At 39.7% G+C, this 24,025-nt stretch overlaps 1 protein-coding gene across 2 annotated transcripts in view; it reads left to right on the top strand.

Moving 5' to 3' along the window:
• Nucleotides 1–22,455, top strand: part of mdfic (MyoD family inhibitor domain containing) — a 31,744-nt gene extending 9,289 nt beyond the window's left edge. Inside the window, exons 4-5 of one of the 2 annotated variants that reach the window (XM_020614406.1) lie at nucleotides 8,392–8,772; nucleotides 22,151–22,455. In XM_020614406.1, the coding sequence (XP_020470062.1) occupies nucleotides 8,392–8,772; nucleotides 22,151–22,332 (563 nt within the window). In that variant the 3' untranslated portion in view covers nucleotides 22,333–22,455. Of the gene's footprint in view, nucleotides 1–8,391; nucleotides 8,773–14,722; nucleotides 16,817–22,150 lie in introns of those variants that run through there. The other variant, XM_020614405.1, reaches the window with a different exon arrangement.
• Nucleotides 22,456–24,025: the final 1,570 nt, after the last annotated feature.

The raw sequence follows: 24,025 nt of genomic DNA on the forward strand, positions 1-24,025 counted from the left end.
GTAGGGGGTGGACGTAAAAAATTATTTAATGAAAGGGAAGGGGGATACAATTTAAGGGGTCAGTTAAATTTAAGAATTCATGTTATACGTACAACCAAAAAAAGATTCTGTATTTCCATAAGTGGGGTAAAACTATGGAATAATTTAAGTGTGGACATAAAAAACAGTAAGAAAATTGATGAGTTTAAACATAATAACAGTATAAAGGTATGTGTCAATCAAGTCATGTAAACTATGGGTGGAGTCACACTGGACAAATTCTAATGGACAACCAACCTCTGGTGTGACGTCTCTTGGAGCTTGTAAAAATTGTTTTAGTATATTACTTGCGTGGTGTAGAACAAAATTATTTAAGTAGAGATACTGCTTGCAAACCAATGATGGTAAGATGATGTTTGGGGGTAGGACTAGATAAGTCTAACTTCTTCCTACTCCGTTCAAGCATATACTAGGTATAAGCAAATTGATAATGGATTAGCATTTGTGGATATGTGTGAAATTATGTGTGTTGACATATCGACTGTCTTTACATGCTTGAAAGAATAAAATCAATCAATCAATCAATTTGTCTAAATGGTTCTTGTGCAGCTTACATCTGCAGTGGTGTTCATTCAAATGTTTTGAATGAAAGTATCAATTCTGCAGTATAAAAATATTCAAGGAAAGGTCTGCATAAAAAAAAAAAAATGCACATGCATGCCACCAGCAGTGTGCATGTAGATGCTCAGCTTGGCTCATGTTTATTGCCTCCCAAACCACTGCCACATAAGATGGCGTTGGTGTCGTTCACAAGCCACCCACAGACAGGGAGAGACAAAAAAAAAAATCAGCCAGTTCAAATGAGAGCAGTGCAGTGGGGATTACTTGGCCTCTAACAGGGTTTTGGCTCCAACATTAAGGTTAAAACCCTTTTCTATTACTGATATCTCTGCTGATGTTGCCCCCACCAGCCCCGACCCCCTCGAGCTTCCAGCTCCTTGCCCCCTTTGTGTTTGCAGGTTCAGTGCCTCTCTGCTAGGTCATTCAGTCAGGCCCCCCGATCAGTGGAGGGTGACCAGGGACCAGAGGATGGCTCCCGTCCAGACCAACAGACAGCCCCCGCCCAGGCCCCAGCTAGCTCCATACACCCCCACCCCTCCGTCCTTTCCTCTTTATCAGGCTAGAGTTAAAATCGATACAGGCATCTCCGTGTTTAAAAAGCCACTCAGAGGCAGACGAGCACCTCTGTCCCAAAGGCTGATCTCTCAGCTTAAGGCCTTGATTGGCATCCCGAAGGTTCGAGGCGCTGACCCACAGCTGTCCCATTAGTAGAGGGTTAATGCTGAGATTGATACTGAGCAAATAAAGGAACTAGGTTTGGGGATATTTTGATAGACTGCCTATCCCCTTTCTGACCCAGAGACAGACCTCAGCTGTATTATGTATTTTGGCTTTTAGGGAGTGGTAGCACAACTACCAGATCCTCATGACTGACTCCACTAGTGGCTGCGCTAGTCCATCCGCCACTGATGTACACTGTGCTTATTTGGTGTGTGGTTGTCTGCTGTTTTTACGTGTGTGTGCACACACCTATAAGTACGAGTGTGCACATGTGCATGTCTGCGCGTCTGCCGGTGAATTTCAAACAAGCAAGTTTCCTGTGGAACTTCTACTTCAGTAAGACGATTTTGAAGCTGGTGGAATATTTAAGTCATGGATGTAACTGAAACTGAAAATACTCCCATTCCCCTCCTTCCCTCCTCCTTCTTCCCCTTCCTTTCACTCCTGCTCTGTTACTCAGTTTTTGTTTTGAGTCATCAGTGAAGAGAAGGCGGAGCATGTTTTTGGAGTATGGAACCTGGCAGCTCCCTCAGGCCTGCTCTGAGTCGTGTCATAACTGATCTTTCTAGAAATTGTGGTAGCTAACCATGTAAAGGCAAAATCCATGCAAGATGTGCAGCTTTTTAAAGATACTGCAGTCACAAATTCTGTTTTTATACTACATTCTTCCCTCTTGGATGGTAAGAAACAGATGGGAGAGAATGTAAAGCACTTGGCAAAGCTTAGTGCAGAAACAGACTTGTACAAATTCATCTAAGAAATGAGAAGAGGAAGAGAATAAGGTATCATTTAGTGCTTCTCACAGCAGCCAGGTTGTTAGGTTATGTATGCTCCTTGATGTCTTGCGTTCTGCTACATTAGTAGCACTCAATTTAGCACCTTGCCAGATTCCACACAACAGTGGGGAGACCAGAAACGTGAGTGGCCAGATCTTAGGGATGGGTGGGTTGGCTGAGTGTGAATGACTTCCCCTCAACATGATACATGTAAGAGAAAATGGCATCTCATTGGGAGTTTCAATGATTTAGATAGCAGTCAGACATATTAATCTGGGAAAATGTTCCATTTTGAAATCAAAGGATAATTGATGACACCCCTCCACACACACCATCCCCTCTTGGCAGGATGCGCACACACTCGCATACACCCACACCCTAACCAGCCTCATGCACCGACTACACTCAGAGAGGTTCATGTCATCAAATCAAGCTCTTGTCTTTCAAGTTGCCTTTGTTACTGTAAAATGTAATTAAGCAGAACAAGGTCCAAGGGGGTTATTTTTTTTCTCTACTCAATCAGCTGCAAAATTTGAAATTAGTAAATCCCTGACATCCTGCTTCTTTCCTTGTTGGGTGGAGATGGTAGCAGTGATGGCGATGATGGGGGGGATTGGGGAAAAAAAGTATTAAGTGCTGTCTTCAAGTGTCACTTTCCCTTCAGCAGGTTGGAGCAGCCAAATTTGAATGACTGTCACAGAGAATTAAAACAGGGTGGAAAGTAAGTGTGTCACCACTGAAAATGAGGTGAGCAATATTGACGGTCTGTCCTGGAATGGAATAGAAAAACTGATAAAAATGTGATGTTTCCTGCTTAAATGATATGCTACAAAATATGATCAACCTTGACCGGTGAAGACAGCTAGTAAAGTTCTGCTGCAGGCTACCATAGTCCCACCCCACCCACCCTCACACATACAAATACAATACAGAGCATGTCACTTTTGCTGATGAGGATCCAATATCAGAGCATGTAATTTAGCTATCCGCAGCGGTCATCATCAGTGTGGCCATCATCATCATTCATGGATAAATACAAAACATGGTGTGTGTGTGTGTGTGTGTTAACTGACAGGACCAGGATAGTTGTTTGATCTCCAGTCACTTTTTTCCACTTTCTTTCATATCTGTTGGAACAAGTGACATTTCTGTTAGCTTGTCAGGTCGCCATCCACTCTGTGCAAACACTCAAGACAAAACCACTGTCTTTACATGGCACCCACATCTTTATACTACTGGAGACAAATTTTCTAAGCATATACTAGTTCGTGATTGCTGATTGACATTACCAACTGGCTCTCATTTGCAGCACTGATACTTGCATTATGTTGATACCAATCACAGTTAGGCTTTTTGTTGTTGTGATGAAACACTTGAATGATGTTCCTTGAGTCACCTGTCCGTTCCTTCCAGGGCTTTCCTCTAGACAATAAAGAAAGTCCTTGTTCCGAGTTTGGAAGGTCAAACGGTAAACGAGGCTTTGATATGCCCAAGGAAAATTTCAGTCGGAGCTTTTTGTAATAACATTCATTGTACTATTTTTCTCTCTCTGTGTGTCCCTCTACATCTCTCACTGCAGTATAATTCCCCTGGTTTTGTGTCTATAAATATGGACAGGGAAGATGTATAATGTCTAATGAGAAAATATATCCCTTTGGATTGAAAGGCAGGGGCTGCTCCACGTGCTGCTGTTTGTTAGGAGGAGAGATGATACCTCAGGCTGTTTTGACGGAGAGAGGAGGACGGGGTGGTGGTGGTGGTAAGAGGAGCCTGGCTAGGTCATTGCACATTTACAAATTAGCATTTCAATCATGCAGGTACGTGGCCAGTCGAGCAGAAAATATACATGTTTTTCTAATACAAGGCACAAAAAGATAAACAAAACGCTTGCCGTGTTAGTAGAATTAGCATTTCAGAGCTAACTGCTGCTATGTATTCTGCCCATTTTGGTTTGGGACTCGTAACTTAAAAAAAACAAAGGTGCCTCTACTCTCATATTCCATTCAGTGTTAACTCATAAACTCGTAGTGTTGTGTAATAATGGCTATTAGGAGAAGAACACAAGATCTGGATTGTGGTGTTTATTTGGCTGACATGATGTGACATTTGAATAACTATGCTCTTTATGATGGGCATTCTAATAAGCCTAGGCAAACACCTTCTTCTCCCTCTTTCTCTCTGTCTCAGGGGCATTAATATTAAAAAGGACTGAGCTTTAGAAACACGGAGCTTGTGTGGTTGTTCAGTCCGCTCCCTGCCTTACCTGTGACTCTTGGTGTTGCATTGTGCAAATGAGAATCTCCATACTGCCCTGTATGACCTCTGTGTTATATTTTCATGTTCTTGACTATTTTAGAATTCTTGTTTATACAGCTATGTTTCAGTTGACATGCATACATGCATATTATTTCCTGCTAGGTCTGCCTCTCTGTATGTGTGTGTGTGTGTGTGTGTGTGTGAGAGAGAGAGTAGTGTGACACATGTAGTCCTCCTCTTCTTCTTTTTTTCTGTCTTTTGGGTGCAATTTCCAGCAGTCTCCTGTAGGACCTGTAACAAAAATGGAGGTGTTTATATACTCAGTTTTGCATACAGAGCAATCTTCCACACAGCTCTGGCGCAGCTCCTGCACTCTCCAGGCACACTGGAGTTTGGTCCCTGCGTGGCACAGCCACTGAAGACTCTGTGACAAATGGCAATTATATTTGTGCGTTCTTCATGAATCCATCAAACACCGCCCTTTTAAAAAATACTCCCCAGATATTTGAAGCTGTCAGCTTCTAGTAGCTGGGACCAAATTGGGATGCTGCTTAGACAGTCAAGAACCACTCACCCCCTAGTTTCCCCTGTGATGTGTGTGACAGCGTGTGTAGGGGAATACCATGTTTTATTCAACTACAAATGTACACTCTCAACAGTTGTTGATGTGCTAGAAATAGGGCGGTTACAAGTCCAATTTGAGGGGTGTGTGTGTGTGTGTGTGTGGGTGGGTGTGTGTGTGTGTGCGCGCGTCCAATTCTTCCTCCAGAACATGGTGTTTTAATGCAACCTGTCAGGCCTTGTGCATTCAGTTTTCTCAGGACACCTACTCTTACACTTTTGTACAAGCTTGTAGCAACCACACAACTATGATTTAAAAAATGCTTGGAGTTGTTTGTATCAAATTTTGATGAATGCTTAAAATTGCAAAGGCTAATATTATGTAAACTCTTATAGAAGCTGTCTGTACTTCTGTTTATAGTATAGTGAAATTCAGTCTGATTAGTTAGAATTGATTAATACAATGCAAAATGTGCAGTTTTGCATTACACACCAAACAACCGGGTAGATATATACATATATAATATATATATTTTTTTTTCCCCAATACATGGCATGTCCAGTGGAGGTTTTGACTCAATTTACCAGCATAGCACATTCCTACAAGACTTACTGTATTTCAGCTTTTTCTCATATCTTCATTTGTCTCATGGTGACTGTACAAGTCTGTCATTGCCATGTTTGACACTATTATCATTAACATGATCAGTGATTATGAATATTACTGTGTTCATTCATTTTAGTCACCGTGCTCATCAGGATAAAAATAAAGAACTGCAACTGTGTAAAGTCTATCCAATAACCTGCCGCTGAACCTTTTATGGCCCTGCAGTGTGTCAGAAACCTGACTCGTTGCTCATGTACTCGAGGTTTTACGTGGTTACGTGGTGGTTTCCTAATAACTATTTATACTTGGTTTCCTCAAAGTGAAAGGTAATTATGCCTCCCAGTTTACTTGTGCTTGAATGTGTTTGTGTGGGAGTCCATGTGGCTAGTTTGCTTGACTTTAGTGGGGAAAAACGTCTGTTATTACACAAAATACTATTGGTGATTGATTTGTTAAGGAACAATCATTCTCTAGACACAGGTTTGCTGTGTTCTATTGACTTGATAGTTCCCAAGAAACAGATGATTTAGATGTTCTTGTGCAGTACGTCTGTAAAGTGTGCTACATTTGTGTTTATGAGAGGCCTTTGCAAATGAGTTTGGACAAGTTAATCATTGGTCATAGAGAGAAATCCCTCCTCTGTCCCATCAACCAGCCAGTGCTTTTAGTATTTAAAATATGCAGCTACATCTGATGAATCAAATAACATAAAAACCTACCAGTTTGAAAACAAGATTGTAAATCTTCTGGCTAAAGGCATAAATTTGCAAAAACCTCTACAGCCCTCTTCCTGAAGTGAATTAGTCTAACTTTCTGCTTATTTGTTATTAGAAATACTGTATATCACAACCCATCGATGAGCTAGCTTTTATAACTTGGATTGTGATTCTTGTTAATTAAAACAGCTTGTTAGTAATTAATTTGCCTCCTGAACAAAAGATGCCCTACAGGTCTGTGAGGTGACAGTCATACATACAGATCAATACAATGTTTCACCGATTAGAAGTTAATTTAGAAAGAAACTTTTTAAATATTGTCCTTTTAAAGGCAATAAATCATTCTTCCACTTGAGACCGATGATGTGTAGTAAACCCCGCTATGGTGTGTGTGTGTGTGTGTGTGTGTATGGGTGTGTTTTTGGCTTTTTCCTCCCAATATTTGGCCCAATAAAAATGCAAGGTATATATTTTTAAAAAGGAAAGGGAAAAACACAGCAAATTGAATGTGTCAGTGGTTAAACTGATGAACAGCAGATAGAGCCTACTCTGAGGGTCCTTGTTAGCAGGCTTTATAGTCTCTTTCCACATTGTCATGGGCAGACTGCAGAGCATTTTGGGAGAAGAAACTCCATCAACCTGGTCTTAAATCACTGCATAATGAATTCTGTGGTGTGGTACCTAGTTGTTTAATTTGAAATTGCATGGAATCCTGATCCCTATAGTCTATATTTGTTTATGAAAGCAGCATGGAGAACCCTGAATGAAGAGAAGGCAAAACCCAGTGTGTGTATTTAATTGCTTTGTTTTACATCCATATTGCATGTCCGGCCTCTCCCAGGGTGATGTGTTGTTAAAAAGCACAAGGCCTGTTTCCCACACTTTCTCCTTTTCTTGTTAACTGTAATTGCATTTGTTGGTGAGCTGGCACAAAGAAAACAGAGATGGAAAGAAACTACCAGCATCATATTAAGTTCTATGTTTGTGTCCAATTTGGAAAATTTGATTTCTGGACAGTTGCAAAACATTGAAACAAGCATCCATAGGTTTCCTTCAGTTTATACTATACAGCTGGTAAATAAGGCAGAGTTAGGTAGTGACGATATCGTGTGCTAAATTTCTATAAAGAAAATGTATAATATGAAATATGGTTCACACAGACCAACTTAAGAGATGAATAATTCACAGAATCTCAAGTTAAGCACGCACTGTCGGCGCATGTACATGCACTATGGCTCTGATGTGGAGGGAAGGTAATGTAGGAATAACTCCCAGTAGAGCTGAATGTGCAGGTGTTCCTCTCAGTAAAATGCCATCTCCTTTGCTCACTCACATTCTTCACCTTCTTTCTTATCAGACAGGTCGCTGTCTCCTGACTTTCTGTGGCTGTCACACATACATTTAGAAAGACTAGTTGAGGCCATCTCTGAGCTTTCAGAGGAAAGGAGATCATTACTGTTGCAGACAGCAGCTATTTTGTATATGCACAATATCACAGGCTCTCTTTTTCTTCTGACTACATTGATCTCCCTTTCTCTCACACTGTCATAGCTCACTTGGGTTCTGCTCCTACGAATGTCTGTGTGCCAACAGCGATGGCTTTTGTGAACCTGTCATATAGAAGGTTCCTATATCTCTTAGCTTCTTTCTGTCATTCAGGGTTCAAATGTTTGCTATATGATTGATATTATCATGTTAGGAAATTGTGGCAAGATTTGCTGAGAATGGTTTTAGTTGAGAATGATGTCTCCATTACTGTGTTGGATTCGTAAGAAGTGAATATCACAAGCTACAGCTGAGTGCAGACAAAGTTCTTGTTCAGTTAAAATAAAGTTACAAGGTTGTCAAGTGTTAATCTCCATAAAAATAAACAAAGTCTTTTAGATACAAAGTAATTTATTAAAGAAAACCACTGGTCCTCTTGTATTTCAGTGTATGATAGTGTTTTGTCATCTACATTAACATCGTTTTTGTTTTGTTTTTTGCCTTTGGAATATAAAAAGCAGTCTTCAGATTTATTTGTTCTATATTTAGACCCTTATTCTTCAGGGAAATATGACATACCACACCTTAAATACTGATTTTAAGTTCTGTAATTGTACTGAATCCAAATGTAGAAAAAATGATGTCCTTTCTTCTTCATGTTTCCCTCCAGCTCAACCTCAGACTGTGCCTCAGTTAGTGCCCTCGGAGCCTGCCACCGGAGATCCTGCCAAGGGCCAAAATGACTTTCACCAAAACTGCACTGGCACACCCACACTGAGTAATGGCAGCGGCATCCACCCTGGCATCAGTAGGGCTGGGTCCATGCGCACATGCTCCTGCGGTGCCAACATCAGCACGGGTGCCATGGGTGGGTCAGACCCTGGCGCCAGAGGAACAGCAACAACGACAGAACAGCCCAGGAAGCAGCCGTCCACGCCTGTATCACAGAGGATGCAGAGGAAATTGAAATCCAGCTTATCAGTCAACAGTGATGGCAGCAGACGCAGCAAAATCAGTTCCTCTGGATCGCAGAAGCCTCCTTTACCCGAGGGTGAGTATCTACACACAAGGTAGCAATGACAGCAAATAAAAACGAGTACAATTTAGCACAAATTGACACACACTGATATTTGTACTAACTTCTCTGATGCTTGCTTGCATTCTTGTCTTTCTGCATTCAACCTTCTGCTGATCATTAATTCATTCCATTGGTAGTAGAGATGTGGAATCGAGGTCAGTGCAGTGTAGTTTTAAAATGTCTATTGCATATTGCTCCAGATACCTCAGAGTTCATTAATATATCATTGTATTGAGTTTTTATTATATATTAAACACCAGTCATTATAGTGTCATAAAAACACAGATTGGTAGATTTAAACAAAAGTAAATCCTTCAAGTAAATGATCAGAAATGAAAAGACAGAAATGCAACAAACAATTCTTGGCTTTATAAAATGAACAACTCTGCACTGTATAACTGTTATGTAGGAAAATGTATCTTGTCTCACCTGATGGGCAAAAACACTTGGAGTCACCCTAATATACAGTGAAATGAGAACACCACCAAAGTGACTTCTTTGAAGGTGCTGTTTTTAGGAGGCACTTCTGAAATAATTCCTTATAAGATATTGATCATGTATTCTTACCTTTTCTCACCTTTTGTGATAGGAGTGCATGACCTCTCATACTTATCAGTCTCGTCAAGCAAATGACACCTTACCCTGCTCCTGTGGCTTTATTTTCTTTAACAACAAGTCAAAGAGTGCGTTTGCCACGCGGGGAAGCCGTCACTTTGTCAGGTGCAGGGCTGAGGTGAGTCCAGTAATGAAGGCAGTTTTCCAATGGAGAGATAGGTGTGACTGACTAACGAGGCCTAAGACCACAGGGTGCCTATTAAAAGTCATGACCAGCCTTCTGTGGGCCTCTCACGGCCCCTCACACCTCTCCTGGCCCTTTCGGGCCCTGCCTGCATCCCGTCAGCACCACCCTAGCCCTCATTAATAGGGCCCTGTTGCATATCTCCTCCAACTACTGTACTCTGTGGCTGTGCGTGTGTGTGTGGACAGGCATGTGCTCTCTGTCCCTCTGTAGCCCATATAATTGGATATAGGCAACTTTATTTATTGTTGATGTGCATTTCCTACTTATTCCTCCAACCTTAGGCCTTCGCTGCTTTGTCTTTTTACATGGTCTTTAACTCCAAGCTATGATTTGCAATGGACAGGGTGAGTTACAGTACTGTATACTTTTAAATGAAGGACTAAAGGGGGCAGTCAGATCTTTCTTTGTAGATGCTTTACTTGAACTACATATCAGATTGAGCTGCAGATGAACAAAACAAAACAAGAAGGTACGCACATTTGACAATACCTGGCAAGTAAAAGTATCATGTTCGTAATTGATACAGAACCCGAGGGTGGGGGGGTATAAAACAGCAGCAGCTCAACAAGTCTGTCTCATTATGGCTTTTGTGTTACTTATTTGCAGACATGAGAGCTCTCAGAATCACTATGATCGCTCTTAACCGTTTATTTCCCCCCGGAAGACAGCTAGGCTGTTGTGTCTGAATGTTTACATGGATTAACATAATCTGTTTGCCTGTGAAATTAACCTCCTAAACAGGCCCCCTGAACACAGGAAATAACAGGCATAAACTAGCAGGGGCTAGCTCTGGGGATTCTGCTGCTCTTTGTTTCTTGGCATATGCTACTGGCACCATAGCCAATTTGTGATAACACCGTAGCATCTGAGGAGTCATTTACCGCACTGCTTTTATTCATCAGCATGGCTTGACTCTTGTCATCCAGTTTGTATTTTCATTAATTGTGTTTAATCAGTTAAGGTTTCCACGCTGGTTTAGCCTCATTTAGGGCTGAAGGCGTAAGCTATAAACCTAGATGTATTTGTGGGTGAATGGAGGCTCTAGTCATCTAGCTTTGACGTTTCCCTCGGTTCCCATCGTTTGTCGTCTACCTCTATGCATCTTCTGTGCATTCCTGTGGCCACTGTCCTCGTCTTTATCTGTCTAGATATTTTGCCGTCTCTCCCTCTTTTGTAAGTTTGAATGTTTTGCACAGTTCGCTACACTGAAGCCCATCCAGCTTGTTTTGTGTCATGCCGCTCCTTTCTTTTTGATGTTATCTTTGCAGATGTCTCAGACTATTTCCTCAGATGCGCCGGGCACCGTTTTTGGGCTTGCAAACTCTGGGCTTCATAGTCGCTCACTGACATTAAACGGGAGCAGTGTCATTGTGTGCAGTTCTTTCTGTCTGTTGGTTGGTTTCACTTTATCTCTCTGTCTTCTCTTCGTTTCTCTTGTGTACAGTATATGACCCCCCCCTCCCAATTCCCCTCCTCCTTGCGTTGAATTATACATCCAAGTGAATAGCTGAGATGACTGGCCATTATGTAGTGTGTTTATATTGTATTCACGGTCTCCTGTTAAATTCTGAAAGCTGGCATGGTTATACCCTCTGTGTCCTTCAGAGTTTGTTAGGTTAAGCTGAACCTTGAGGTTTTGCGCCTGCAACTGTGACCATTTGGTACAGTGCCTATAAAAAGTATTCACCCCGCTTGGAGGTTTTCACCTTTTAATTTTGTTTTTTTAATTAATTTATTTTTTTAAATGAATTGTGATCAATTTAATTTGCTTTTGGACACCTATCAACAGAAAAAGTCTCTTTAATTAATGCACTTTACTTTGTAGAGTTCCATTTTCACATTAACACGTTCAGTACACTGATCACATTTCTGTTGATCAGTGTCCAAAAAGCCAAATTAAATATATCCCGATTCAGTGTTGTAACAAAATCTAAGGTGAAAACTTCCAAGTGGGGTAAATACTTTTTATAGGCACTGTAGCAGACACCACAGTGGATGTCAGTGTAGAATGGGGATGAGTTTTGTTGGGCTAAAATGAAACAATTTCATAATCTGCCCAACAGCAGTTACCTGCATGTCCAAACCAGATGATTAATAGTGAGCGATTTATTCTCATACGTCCTCATTGCCAGTGTTATTCTGTCAGATAAGGATAAGATGCATTCAAACTTCAGACACACACATACTGTTGCTCATTTCATGTTCCTCTTGCTGTCTTGTTTGTATCATAGTAAGCTAGTGCTTCTGGTCAGCTCTACAGCCATGAGCACTGCAAAAATAGGAAAAAAATCCCCTCTACTTTTGATTAATCAAACATGAGCATCCAGTGGTCCTCAGCTTGCTTTCCCATGCAATCCTCCACACACTCCTCCTTTCGCTTTCCCTCTAACCCAATCAGTAACAGCCCCTTCTGACAGCTCAAGATGGGCTGATGAAAGTTATGCAAATGTGCTCTGTTTGCAATGCTATTTTGCTGCATCCATCCACATCGTGTCTTTTTTTACACTCCAAAGCAGTGGTGCTGGTCTTGGTTCAAAAAGGAGACGGTTGCAAGGAATATACAGATGTGGACAAAATTGTCGGTACCCTTCAGTTAAACAAAGAGAAACTCACAGTGGTCACTGAAATAACGTGAAACTGACAAAAGTAATAATAAATAAAAATGTACTGAAAAATAACTAATGAAAATCAGCCATTGCTTTTGAATTGTGGTTCAACAGAAGACTTTTAAAAAAGAAACTAATGAAACTGGCCTGGACAAAAATGATGGTACCCCTAGAAAGGATTGAAAATAATTTGACCACAGAGACATGTTAAACTAAAGTGTTAAAGGTAAAGGCTATAAGACCATCTCCAAGCAGCTCGATGTTCCTGTGACTACAGTGGCTCATATTATTCAGAAGTTTAAGGTCCACGGCACTGTAGCCAACCTCCCTAGATTTGGCCGCAAGAGGGAAGTTGATGACAAATTGAAGAGACGGATAATACGAATGGTAACCAAAGAGCCCAGAACAACTTCCAAGGAGATTAGAGGTGAACTCCAAGGTCAAAGTACATCAGTGTCAGATCCCACCATCCATCACTGTCTGAGCCACAGTGGACTTCGTGGAAGACGACCGAAGAGGACTCCACTGTTGAAAGCAAATCATAAAAAAGGGAGACTGGAATTTGCCAAAATGCATATTGACCAGCGACAAAGCTTCTGGGAGAATGTCCTTTGGACAGATGAGACAAAACTGTAACTGTTTGGCAAGTCACATCAGCTCTATGTTCACAGACGCACAAATGAAGCATACAAAGAAAAGAACACTGTACCTACTGTGAAACATGGAGGAGGCTCAGTTATGTTCTGGGGCTGCTTTGCTGTATCTGGCACAGGGTGTCTTGAATCTGTGCAGGGTACAATGAAATCTCAAGACTATCAAGTCATGCTGGAACGAAATGTGCTGCCCAGTGTCAGAAAGCTTGGTCTCAGTCTCAGGTCATGGGCCCTTCAACAGGATAATGACCCAAAACACAGCTAAAAACACCCACGAATGGCTAAGAACAAAACATTGTTCTGAAGTGGCCTTCTATGAGCCCTATTGAACATCTGTGGAAAGAGCTGAAACATGCAGTCTGGAGAAGGCATCCTTCAAACCTGAGACAGCTGGAGCAGTTTGCTCACGAGGAGTGGGCCAAAATACCTGTCGACAGGTGTAGAAGTCTCACTGGGAGTTACAGAAATCGCTCGATTGCAGTGATTGCCTCAAAAGGTTGTGCAACAAAATATCAAGTTAAGGGAACCTTCATTTATGTCCAGGCCAGTTTCATTAGTTTTTTTTTTTTTTTAAATGCTTCTGTTGAACCACAATTCAAAAGCAATGACTGATTTTCATTAGTTAATTTTCAGTACATTTTTATTTATTATTACTTTTGTCAGTTTCACGTTATTTCAGTGACCATTGTGAGTTTCTCTTTGTTTAACAGAAGGGTACCGACAATTTTGTCCACGTCTGGTTGCCAGATGCACTTACTGAATTATATTTAGCATGATTTAGTGACTTGGCTGTAACTACAGAGGTTGTAGTATGGAGCAGTTTTATTAATGACAGCATCTAATGTGTGCATTGCTCTGAAAAAACAATCATTGTTCTTTCTTTAATCTCCCCTTGTGCAATAACACCTGATTTTTATCTTCTTCATTGTGTTCTGGAACCCACTTAAAAGTTTTGTTCCAAATCAAATGTTTTACCATTTGGAAAAAAAGCTACTTGAGCTCTTTGATTAAATTTTTTTTTCAAAGGAGAATAAGTACAAGTTTTGACTTGATTAAATTACTGAAGAAAAATGCTTCCTGATGTTTGAAAATGTGGGAATTAAACACTCCATACCATTGCTAACATAGTTTGTCAGTGGAAGTAAAAGTAGACTGAAAAGAACTTTACATTTATTTAGTTTTATTGATTCAAGTCACCATAGTAGCATTTTAATGAACTGGTGTAACTAATTCAGCCAGTCAGAAACAGATTTGTGATGGTTAATGGGCACATTTGGTAGTTTAAAGGGTGACCTCTTTATTGCTGTGAAACAACAAGCTGAAACATTCTACCAGCCATAGAGAGGGGACCTGTAGAGGAGGTTAAATGTTAATCAGAGGTGTGAGTATTGCCAGCATTAATCCACCTTTTTGCCAAGGGAAAACTCTTGGACTTCTCTAATCATCTTTGTGTGATCAGCCTAGCAGTCTGCATGATAACGCCACAATTAATTAACACTGTTAATCAAAACTTAAGGAGAGGAATTCATTTTTTTTTTAATTTCTCTTATTTCTTTTGCCCCCCACCCCCCACCTAGTTAGCCCTCACCTTTTTTGCCACATACCTACTCTGTTCCACCTGTCAAACCTGCCAAGCATGAAAGTCTTCATTCATTCACTTACTTTGCACTTCTTTTACTAATAGGCACAAATTTTGCTGACATTCAAATGTAATATATTTGCACTTCAATAAAATATTTATAACATTCATTTTCATTTTGTAGATTTGTGTGCTTCTTGATTGTTTGTTTTTATGTATTTAGTTTATTGACATTTATTTCATTTTACAACTTGTTGCCCTGACTGGTTTGACATGGATCCAGACTGCTGTGTCCACTGCATCTTGGCCTGTCTGTTCTGTGAGTTCCTGACACTTTGCAACATGGTGGTGGCACAGGCCTCATGCGGCGTGTGCACATCGGAGGCCTGCTGCTGCTGCTGCTGCACCGATGACCTGGGTGATGACTGCAACTGCCCTTGTGACATGGACTGTGGCATCATGGATGCATGTTGCGAATCCTCGGATTGCCTAGAAATCTGCATGGAGTGCTGTGGCATCTGCTTCCCCACATAGGGAGAACTTTACAGGTGTGGTCCAGGGTGTGTCTGTGGGGGATAACTGGATTGTGGAAGAAAATATAGAAAAACTGCTACCGTTGTCACTCACATTTCAGCAACAGACAAAGGGGAACAAGTGTTTGTGTGTGTGTGTGTGTGTGTGTGTGTGTGTGTGTGATGTTCAGCATATGCATTTGTGGATGTCCTGTTTTTGTTGTGTGATAACAGTTGAGTGTGTGTGTGTGTGTGTGTGTGTGTGTGTGTGTGGAGTAGTATGGTGTGGTTGAGTGAAGCATGATTTGAAATACATATTTTGATACTGGGCTTTTTCATGAAAGCCAGCTCAGCTGGGGTTAGAAGTAACTCCAGATATACAGTATGAACATTAAATCTGCAGTGTATATCAAGTTGTTTCTGTTAGGTATATTCTATAATTTCCAAAAAGTATTATCATAGACTTAAAAGATTATATTATTGATTCAGGAAGTCTAACTTTTATCTTGCCCGTTTCATCACTTTGATGACCAACATGTTGCTTACACTGCTTGCTACACTAAACAAAATAACATTTATTCTATTTTTCATTTTCAAAACTTGTTTTTTATGAAACTGAGGTTGCAGTCTTAGTGCTGTATGACACTGTAAAAAGTTTGTGACACTTAATATGTTCTTAGCTGCTTACTGTATCCTTGTAGCACAGACTTTCTACACATAATCTACTGTAGCGATAGAACAGTTGAAGCTGGTGAAATATCAAAAGTGAATCAGGATGTTTTATCATCTACTTTCTGACACTTAAGGTAAAGTTGTAGGGACAAAATGTTTTCATTTTTTGTCATTTTTTTTTAAAATTGATGCCTTATTATTTCAGGAAAAAAAACTGCACACTTTCTGATGAGCTCAGAGTCTTTTGCTAAATCTTACAAAGTACTGGAATGTCTGAAAACATTTTGATCCTGAAGAACCTCACCTCATACCTCCAGATTTGGCACTAGTTGAAGCGTTAGCTTTACTGGAAATACTGTGCAGATTCTGAGATTTTTAAATATAAAAGGTTCTGACCAGCTCACTGTTTGTTTGTTTTTTTTCTTATAACATTACGATAAATAGTATGTACAGTTTGTCCATTTTCCATAAGAGTCTTCCTCTAATGTTTATTATGACCAATTGAACTGCACTCTGTTAATGAGGGATGTGCTAAGGAATTAAAAACTGGTTGCCACATAAGCAGTTTTTGGGTATCCAGCTCAGTGACTAACAATATGGAAAAAAGGAATCATGAGCTGTCATGTTGAAATGGTAAACTAATGCAGGGTAAAGACAGTTTTTCTTTTTTTCTTAATTAATTCTGTACATCTTGAGATGAGGATTGTGGTGAATCACTAGTAGAGTCATTTTCTTGCCTTGGAGACCCACTTTGATGTTTTTAAGTGGAAATACTTAATGCTGGCCCTCATTAGCTCTGCTTGCTAAATGGTAACAAAACAAAGCCCCTTCCTAATGCCAACAAAGATGACGTGCTGTTGTGTACAGCTTATCTTAATGGTGCGCTGTCATCATGTATATTAAGGCTGGATGTGTACCTCTGCAACAGATGGAGCAGAAAGTAAACCTCATTTTCATGTTTATGATGAACTCAAGCCACAGGTTTTTCATGGACCAAAAAGTGCCAAGAGAACACTATAATGTGAAGTATGTATACAGAAGAAAAGATATACATGTAGTAGTTCAAAAGTGTTTATTTTGCACCTTTTCATCTTGATGCGGACCTTGACTTGGAGTTCACAACTCATTTTATTAGGTTTGTATATTGTCTTCAGTCTCAAGGAGAACTGTTTTTTTTTTTTAAATAAAACATGACCAAAAAATGACTGTTTTGTACTTGGTTTTTAATTACACATTTTGTCCATTTTTTCCCATCATGTTCCAGTTGTTAGACTAGCAAACTCCTCTTAGTCCACTGTAGTAATGTGAATAAGAGGCCTCTCTCCTCTTTGAATGTGGAGTCTTGTATATTGTTTGACATACAGTTTAATTTCTATTTTGACATGCAACATTTTGTTTGAAGGATTGTGGAAGATTTTGTACTACATAGTGTTAAAAATCCTATATAAGACTTAAGCTTTTTTTTTTCTTCATGTATACTTACCTTACTAAACAGTGACTTATTGCAATTTTGTATATTTAATTTCTAAGCAATCAGCAATTGTTACATATTCAGCAGACAAGAAGTTTATACTAACATCTGGAAAAAGGTTATATCAAATGGAGCTTCAACAATTAGTTTATGAATCAATTCTGACACAATCAGTCAGTTACTGCTAAACATTTTTGTGGTGCAGAGGCATTTCTTGCACTCAGCTTCTGGCATTTGAGGATATCTCGTCATTTTTTTCACGATATATGATCATAAACTGAATAGCTTTTATTAATGTATGTTATGTCCATACAAATTTTTTTCCTTTTATAATCGGTGTCTCCAGTCCTGGTGGACATTTCTCGTTGTGCATGGTTATTGCAGTAAATAGTTGCAGACATTACAATCTTGAATTAAGTCAGACTTGTGAGGTCTCCGCTGGGAGATGTGTGTACTAAATACTGGAGTGTATTTCTTGTTTTTCCTTTTGTGGATGGGGCAGCAGTGCAGCTGGAACTAAACTGAGTTTCATCATGACCACATCTGTAACTTTTCATGTGTGTGTGTGTCCATTACACAGTCCCGCTCTTCTGGTCCTTTGTCTATTAGAGAAGTTGCTCACCTGGCAGTAGCATCAGCACGAACATGGAAACATGGCCAACAACACTCAGAGGTCATCAGGGAGCAGGGACCCCCTGCTGTCTGGAAGAGCAGTCTGACCTTCAGCTGACACAACCCCCTGTTAACCTCTCAATTAACCTCCACGTTAGCCCCACTGCTGGAAGAGGAGAAAGGAAGAATCCTCCTATTCATTCCATCTTTATTTCCTTTTATCATTTTCTGCCTGGCTACACCCTGGCCCCAGGAAATTACCATCTTATTTCACTAATGCGTTAGGGAAAATATCACTTTCCAGAAAGTCTGTAATCACACAGGAGTTGTACTTTTTCTTTCTTTCTTTCACTTTATTCCATATTCAGAGAGGAGGTGGAGGGTTGAAAATATTAAAAACTCCAGGTAGAGTGTGCAATGACCTTTTCACAAAGTCGTCCACCTTTCCACCCCTCTAATCAATCCCCCTCTGATCGCTCACTGGGTGCTAGATTGTAATGTCACAATTAGGATGGCTTCATTGTTTCTGTTTGCCGTCTGAGGAGAAATTCAGCACTTCACTCATCTCAAGGTCATTTCTCTTACATTATTAAATAAATTAGAGTGTGGCAGTGGCCATCTCTTCTGACTAGCTGTGTATTCATCCATCCATCCATCCGTCCCTTCTTCCCACTCATTTGGGTGGGACGTAACTCTTTCTTTCAGAAAATGAAAGCCGCCTGCCCTCAGCCATGAGAACAAATGACTTTCTGCTTTTGATTTATAGGAGAAAAAAGAACAGATGGGTACATTAATGGTGTTGTGTTTCCTTTATTTTCATACTGAAAGTAGGCCTGAGACTTGTATACTGATCAGATTATAACAATATAAATACACATAAGACTAATTAGATAGGACAAGAGGCTGTGGCAGTAATCTGTGACACTGTCATCTGTTTATCCCTTTTGCAACATCAGTGCTTCCTTTTGTCAAAAAAGAAAATGTGCCTATGTGCTCCCCCTCAGTCTTCTGTCAATCCATAGGATCAATAATAGCCATCATTAACTGGCTGTTAGCATTGAGCTGATTCATGTTTATATATTCATAATATTGTGTTGTGCCATTAAAGATAATCATACAGATACAATAATTGTTACTGTGTGCACATTTTGCATCCTGAATACATCAGAAAAATGCATGCATTGTTACATTGTGTTATAATGCACTGTAAACATCATATTGTTTGTGATTTTCCAGAAGTTTAATATTAAAAGTACATGTGGGCCTAAGTTGTTAAATCACTGTTTAGCATTTTCATGATACCACAAAAGTCCATTCAACCTTGGACAGGATCACCAAAGCGTTAAGTGACTACAAATCCTGTTCTTTGAATACAGTTTTTTAGAGTAAAGAATGAAGGCAATTAATGTGAAAAGCAAATGTTTGACTAATTAAACTGTAATGACATGTGCATATTTAGGAGCCAACAAAAGTCAGTACACATACTTCATTAGTGAGATTCAATTCAAATAGTAAAATGTATTTATTTTTTTGTATTTTATTAGCTGTGATCCTTCTGGGCAGGGATGATACCAGTCTTGCCCAAATCTTTAGTGCGATGCAGCTTATCCTTGCTGGAGCATCCTGTTGTTGTACCTTCCACTGTAAAATAATCCATAGATGTTCTGTAGGAATCAAGTCAAGGAACATCCTTACAGGTCCTAGTTTTCACTTGTTTCTACTTGAATTGATTTAAAATTTTTTGCAGTACGCCTGTTATCATTGTCTTTTTGCAGCAAGGTCATCTTTTGATTCAGTATTTGGGTGTACTAGTACAGTATGCAAACTACCATCTACTGTCATTTGCACTCTTGCAGCCTTGTATCCACACACTCCCACCTCCATGTTTCACTGCCTGCAATATGCACTTGCTGTGTGTATTTTGTTTTTCCTGACCAAAGATTGTGCTGCCTGCATTCATCAGGCTTCTTTCTGTCCTTCTGTGCTCTTTGGCAAAATTTTATCTCAGTTTTATGCCATTTTCTGAACAATAGCTTTCTTCTTGGATGCCACTTGTAAAGTTGAATTCATACAATGTCCTTCCTTTGTCTAATCAATCACTGAAATGCCGATTTCCACAGATAATCCTTGTGCCAAATCAGAAGCATTTTCAGTGCAAGGTTGTATATATAGTGAATTGTGCATGGCTTTTTTTTTTTGAGCATGTCCCCTGCTCCTTCGGTTATTGGTAATGTGGTTACTGCTGTAGCTCCTAGCCACTGCTGGAACTGTGTTTGGAGTTATGTAGACTAGCTGTGATGCTCTTGTACCCTGTCCTGTCTTTATGAAATCTCACAATATGGTTTCTTCCCATGTGGAGCCATGCTGCAACAGACACAAATCCGGCCAAACCTGAGAACGCTGTGGTGTTCTTTGTTCACGTTTTTGCTTTGAAGTTGTATTTGGGGGCTTGTATTTTCAGTGTAGTCTAACTAATCTATTAGATCTTGATGTATAATATTAAAAGCAAATACCCTACAAATAATACATATTAGTGATATTGCACAGGAGTGTACTGTTTTGTTGTGATCTGTGTGTGTGTGTATAAAGTTTTGAGCCCAAGGAAAAAGCAGCGCGGACAACACAGACATTATTCAAACACATCACCATGTCCTTTCCCCCCCCTCCTCACTCATGTCAAAGTTTGAAAAGATGACCTCGCTGTTTAGACATGTGGTATGACATTAAAATAAGATGAGACAATCTTTCAGAGGGCTGTGCAAGAAAAAAAATGGAGAGTTCAAGTAATGTCACTTTCAATTAATCTTCTCAGGTAGTGGCCCCATTAGCCCTCTCACACAAGGGCCTGGTTTACAATGCAAATAGGGTCATTACCTGAGGAGACTAATTGACTTTGACAAGGGGCCAAAGAAGCCACATGTTTTTTGTTTGCTTGTCATTTCTTTTGCACAAATAATTGATGTGGGTGCCAATAAGAAAATTGTCTAAAAGTTGCATTAACAGTGACAGAATGCTAAGATTTTTTTGTTTATTTTGAGTGAGCAGAAAGTGTGGCACGTCTGTTAAAATTTTGACTTTTTATAAAAAAAAAAAACATTATTCAGAAATTAAATCAGTCTTAGAACAGTCTCAGCAATTAAATGTAAATGATTTCCAAGCAAAAGACTTGTAATCTTTGTACCTATTTCTTCTTAGAGTAACAATGTGTGATTGTACTCCTACCTTAAATATTTTGGTAAAGCCTTTTGCTAAAGGCTTGCTGTGGTACACGGGTCTTTCATTGCTTCTAATCTCCTTGTTACCTGAAGGTATTACCATGGCGATGCAAAAGTATCTTGTGGCTTTTAGCAAGATCATGAGACTGCAGCTTGAAAACCCCTGGATGGTGCACGGTGCAGTTCAAAGTTTCTGCTCCATGAAGGTGATGCTGACAACATCTGCCTGAGAGAATCTGACTGGAATGAAGGAGAGGAGAGACATGGATGTTTTCAGATCATCTTTTCTTCCTTGTCATTGTAGAAAACATCCCTTCCTTCCTTGCATCCCCCCAGTTCACATGTTGACGCATCTTAAACTGCACATGCAAGTGGAATACTTTTGTCGAGGTTTCAGTTTTTGTGGTGTGTTTGTGTGCTTGTGTTCAGGGAGGTTTATGTTTTACATGGGTTTTCAGAGAGACTGGACCTGTAAATAAGACATCAGCTTAAAGTTGCGCACTCTCAACTTTTCTATTTTCCTTCCGCCACGCCATCTGAAAGGCAGTGGACCATAGGAGAGGCAAATTGAGAGGGACGTCTAGACCAGGGATGCCTGTTTATTTGCTTGTACGTGCTCCTTGAGCTATAAATTAGATGTCAACATTGCTACATGTCAATTGCTGATGTGAACATGTTGTGGTCTCCCAAGCAGCACTTTTGATTGTTTGTTTTAACATCTCTTAAATGAATGAGAGCTCTGCTGGTCTCTAGTCATGTGGATCTCATGGGTGATTGGCAGGCTGTTTGGCAGGCGTGCTCGTTCACTTGAAGTTCGTCTGCGTATTTACAACCACATACACAGCAGGATTTATTTATGATAAAATCAGCTGCTCAATTTATGTTGTGCAGATTTACGAAACACCCCAGTGTGTTATTTAGAAAGATATTTGCTTTGAAAATAAAGCTGTCTTTTGCAATTTGGGTTTCATTCAATAGTTTCTTGTCATTTCTAGCACTGCCAAGTGAATCAGTTCATGAAATGGCAGGTAAGGTTGAGTACTTTTTTTCATACTGAAAATTATGCTGTTTGTTTCTTTTGTGATCAAATGTGACAACTCATATTAATTTTTACGGTGTTCAATTGAGCCTAAACGTGAGCACAAATAGAAAACCTCTCATGGCAGTTTTAAATAGGGATGTTTACAGAGCTGAGATCTATGTATATGTGTCTTGTTTGCCCAACTCAGCCAAGCCACCCTGTCCAGACACGCAGCAGAGAGAGAGAGAGAGAGAGACAAGAGAAGGAGCATCTAGTATCTTACCTCCCTCCATGCAGAAAGAAAACACGGATCAAGGTTTTAATAACACCAGCCATTGTGGCAAATATATAGGACTCAACTTTCCGCTTGGTGCAGCCTCTTCACATTGAGTTAACATGACTGACAGGCAAAGCCTCACACACATTCACACACAGATCTGCTGGCTCTAACATGCTTTGTAACAACAAGCAATAACAAGATAAAACCAACATGTACACACAAGTTTTTTTTCTATATTCATTTTACAAATAAACTTATTTGTCACATCTGTTAAATAGTTTCTCTGCTTTACAGTACACCTATAAACATTGACGCAATTGTTAGTGTTGTTTCTACAAACCACCAAAAACAACATCACAACAGCATTAACCCCCATAGTACTAGGTGCCTTGGCTCGGTGTGTTTATTGGCCTGTCAGGCATCCTTAATTGTTTCATCTGCTACAAATAAACAAATCTCATGTTGCATCATTATTTACATACTGTTCATTAAAACTGCCGTGGTGACAGTTTTGGTTGTGAGGATGCATAGTGCACAGCGCAAATTAAAGGAAGGGTAGACAGCAGCAGAGTGTTTGTACACATGCTGCGGGGAACTTGTTATATGGGGAAAGTTTTACAGGTGTACATCAGCAACACCTGCTCGCATCCTCACCTGGAAGAGAATTTCATGAAGTGTAAATTAACTCGTGTAAAGGGTTTGTCAGGTTGGTCTGTCAGGTTAATTGCAGCCCTATTTCATGCATGTCATTATTATGTACAAGTTATGTTTTTTGTGCTTTTTACGTAACCTTTAAAGGGTAGTACTGTACTTCCAAATTGAAAAAAAAAAACGTACCTTGCCATACTTGCACTATAATTGATTTTATTTAACCAGGTTTTGAGTTGCGATAGCTCTTTCTGTAATTTCTGTATCCACAACAATAGAATGGGGAAAAGAATGATTTGATACAGAATATCAACAAAAAATCCCAAACAAGCACAATACAAATGTTATAAACTGAGTTGCTTTTCAGTGAGTAAAATAAGTATTTCATTCCCAAGCAAAACATGACTTAGTACTTGGTGGAGAAACCCTTGTTGGCAAGCACAGAGGTAAGATGTTTCTTGTAGCTGGTCACCAGGTTTGTGCACATCTCAGGAGGGATTTTGTCCACGTCTTTATAGATACTCTAAATTCTTAAGGTTTCTTGGCTGTTGCTTGGCAACTCAAAGTTTTTTGTTGATATTCTGTCTCTATCCTTTAGAATAAACCTATGATAAAAATGTTAGACCCTTCATTTCTTTGTAACTGGGCAAGCCTACAAAATCAGCAGGGCATCAAATAATTCTTTACCCTACTGCATAGCGAGTGTGACTGGGCTTTTGCTTGTGGGTCTCACTGAATAGAAAAGTTACATAACAATTAGTTCAAAGTTTTCATAGGATAAACTTTTTAGACGAAAATAGTTCCAGTAAAAAGAAAAAAAAGTTGGACTTGGTATTACTTGTTTTAATGAGAATTTTATAGTTAAGAAATTCAATTTACTGCCCATTAAATGCACAAAAATGATGAATATAATAAGCATGCCTGTTTTCAAAATTGTACACTAATATACATTTAGGACACAGCAGGCAAACTTTGAGCAGGTTAGCTAGGTGGAAAATTTCTTTGGCATGTTTGTTGCATCTGGTCCAAGTAAAGGCGATTGTTTAGGTGGAAGGTGTCAGCTTGATACATTTTTCCCCAGATACATGTTTTCTTTGTCTTCATTGTCTGCCAGGTGAAACTTGACATTGTTATGATACTTTGTTAGAACATACC

This window comes from Monopterus albus, unplaced genomic scaffold, assembly GCF_001952655.1.
Source record: "Monopterus albus unplaced genomic scaffold, M_albus_1.0 scaffold145.1, whole genome shotgun sequence".
Taxonomy (NCBI): domain Eukaryota; kingdom Metazoa; phylum Chordata; class Actinopteri; order Synbranchiformes; family Synbranchidae; genus Monopterus; species Monopterus albus.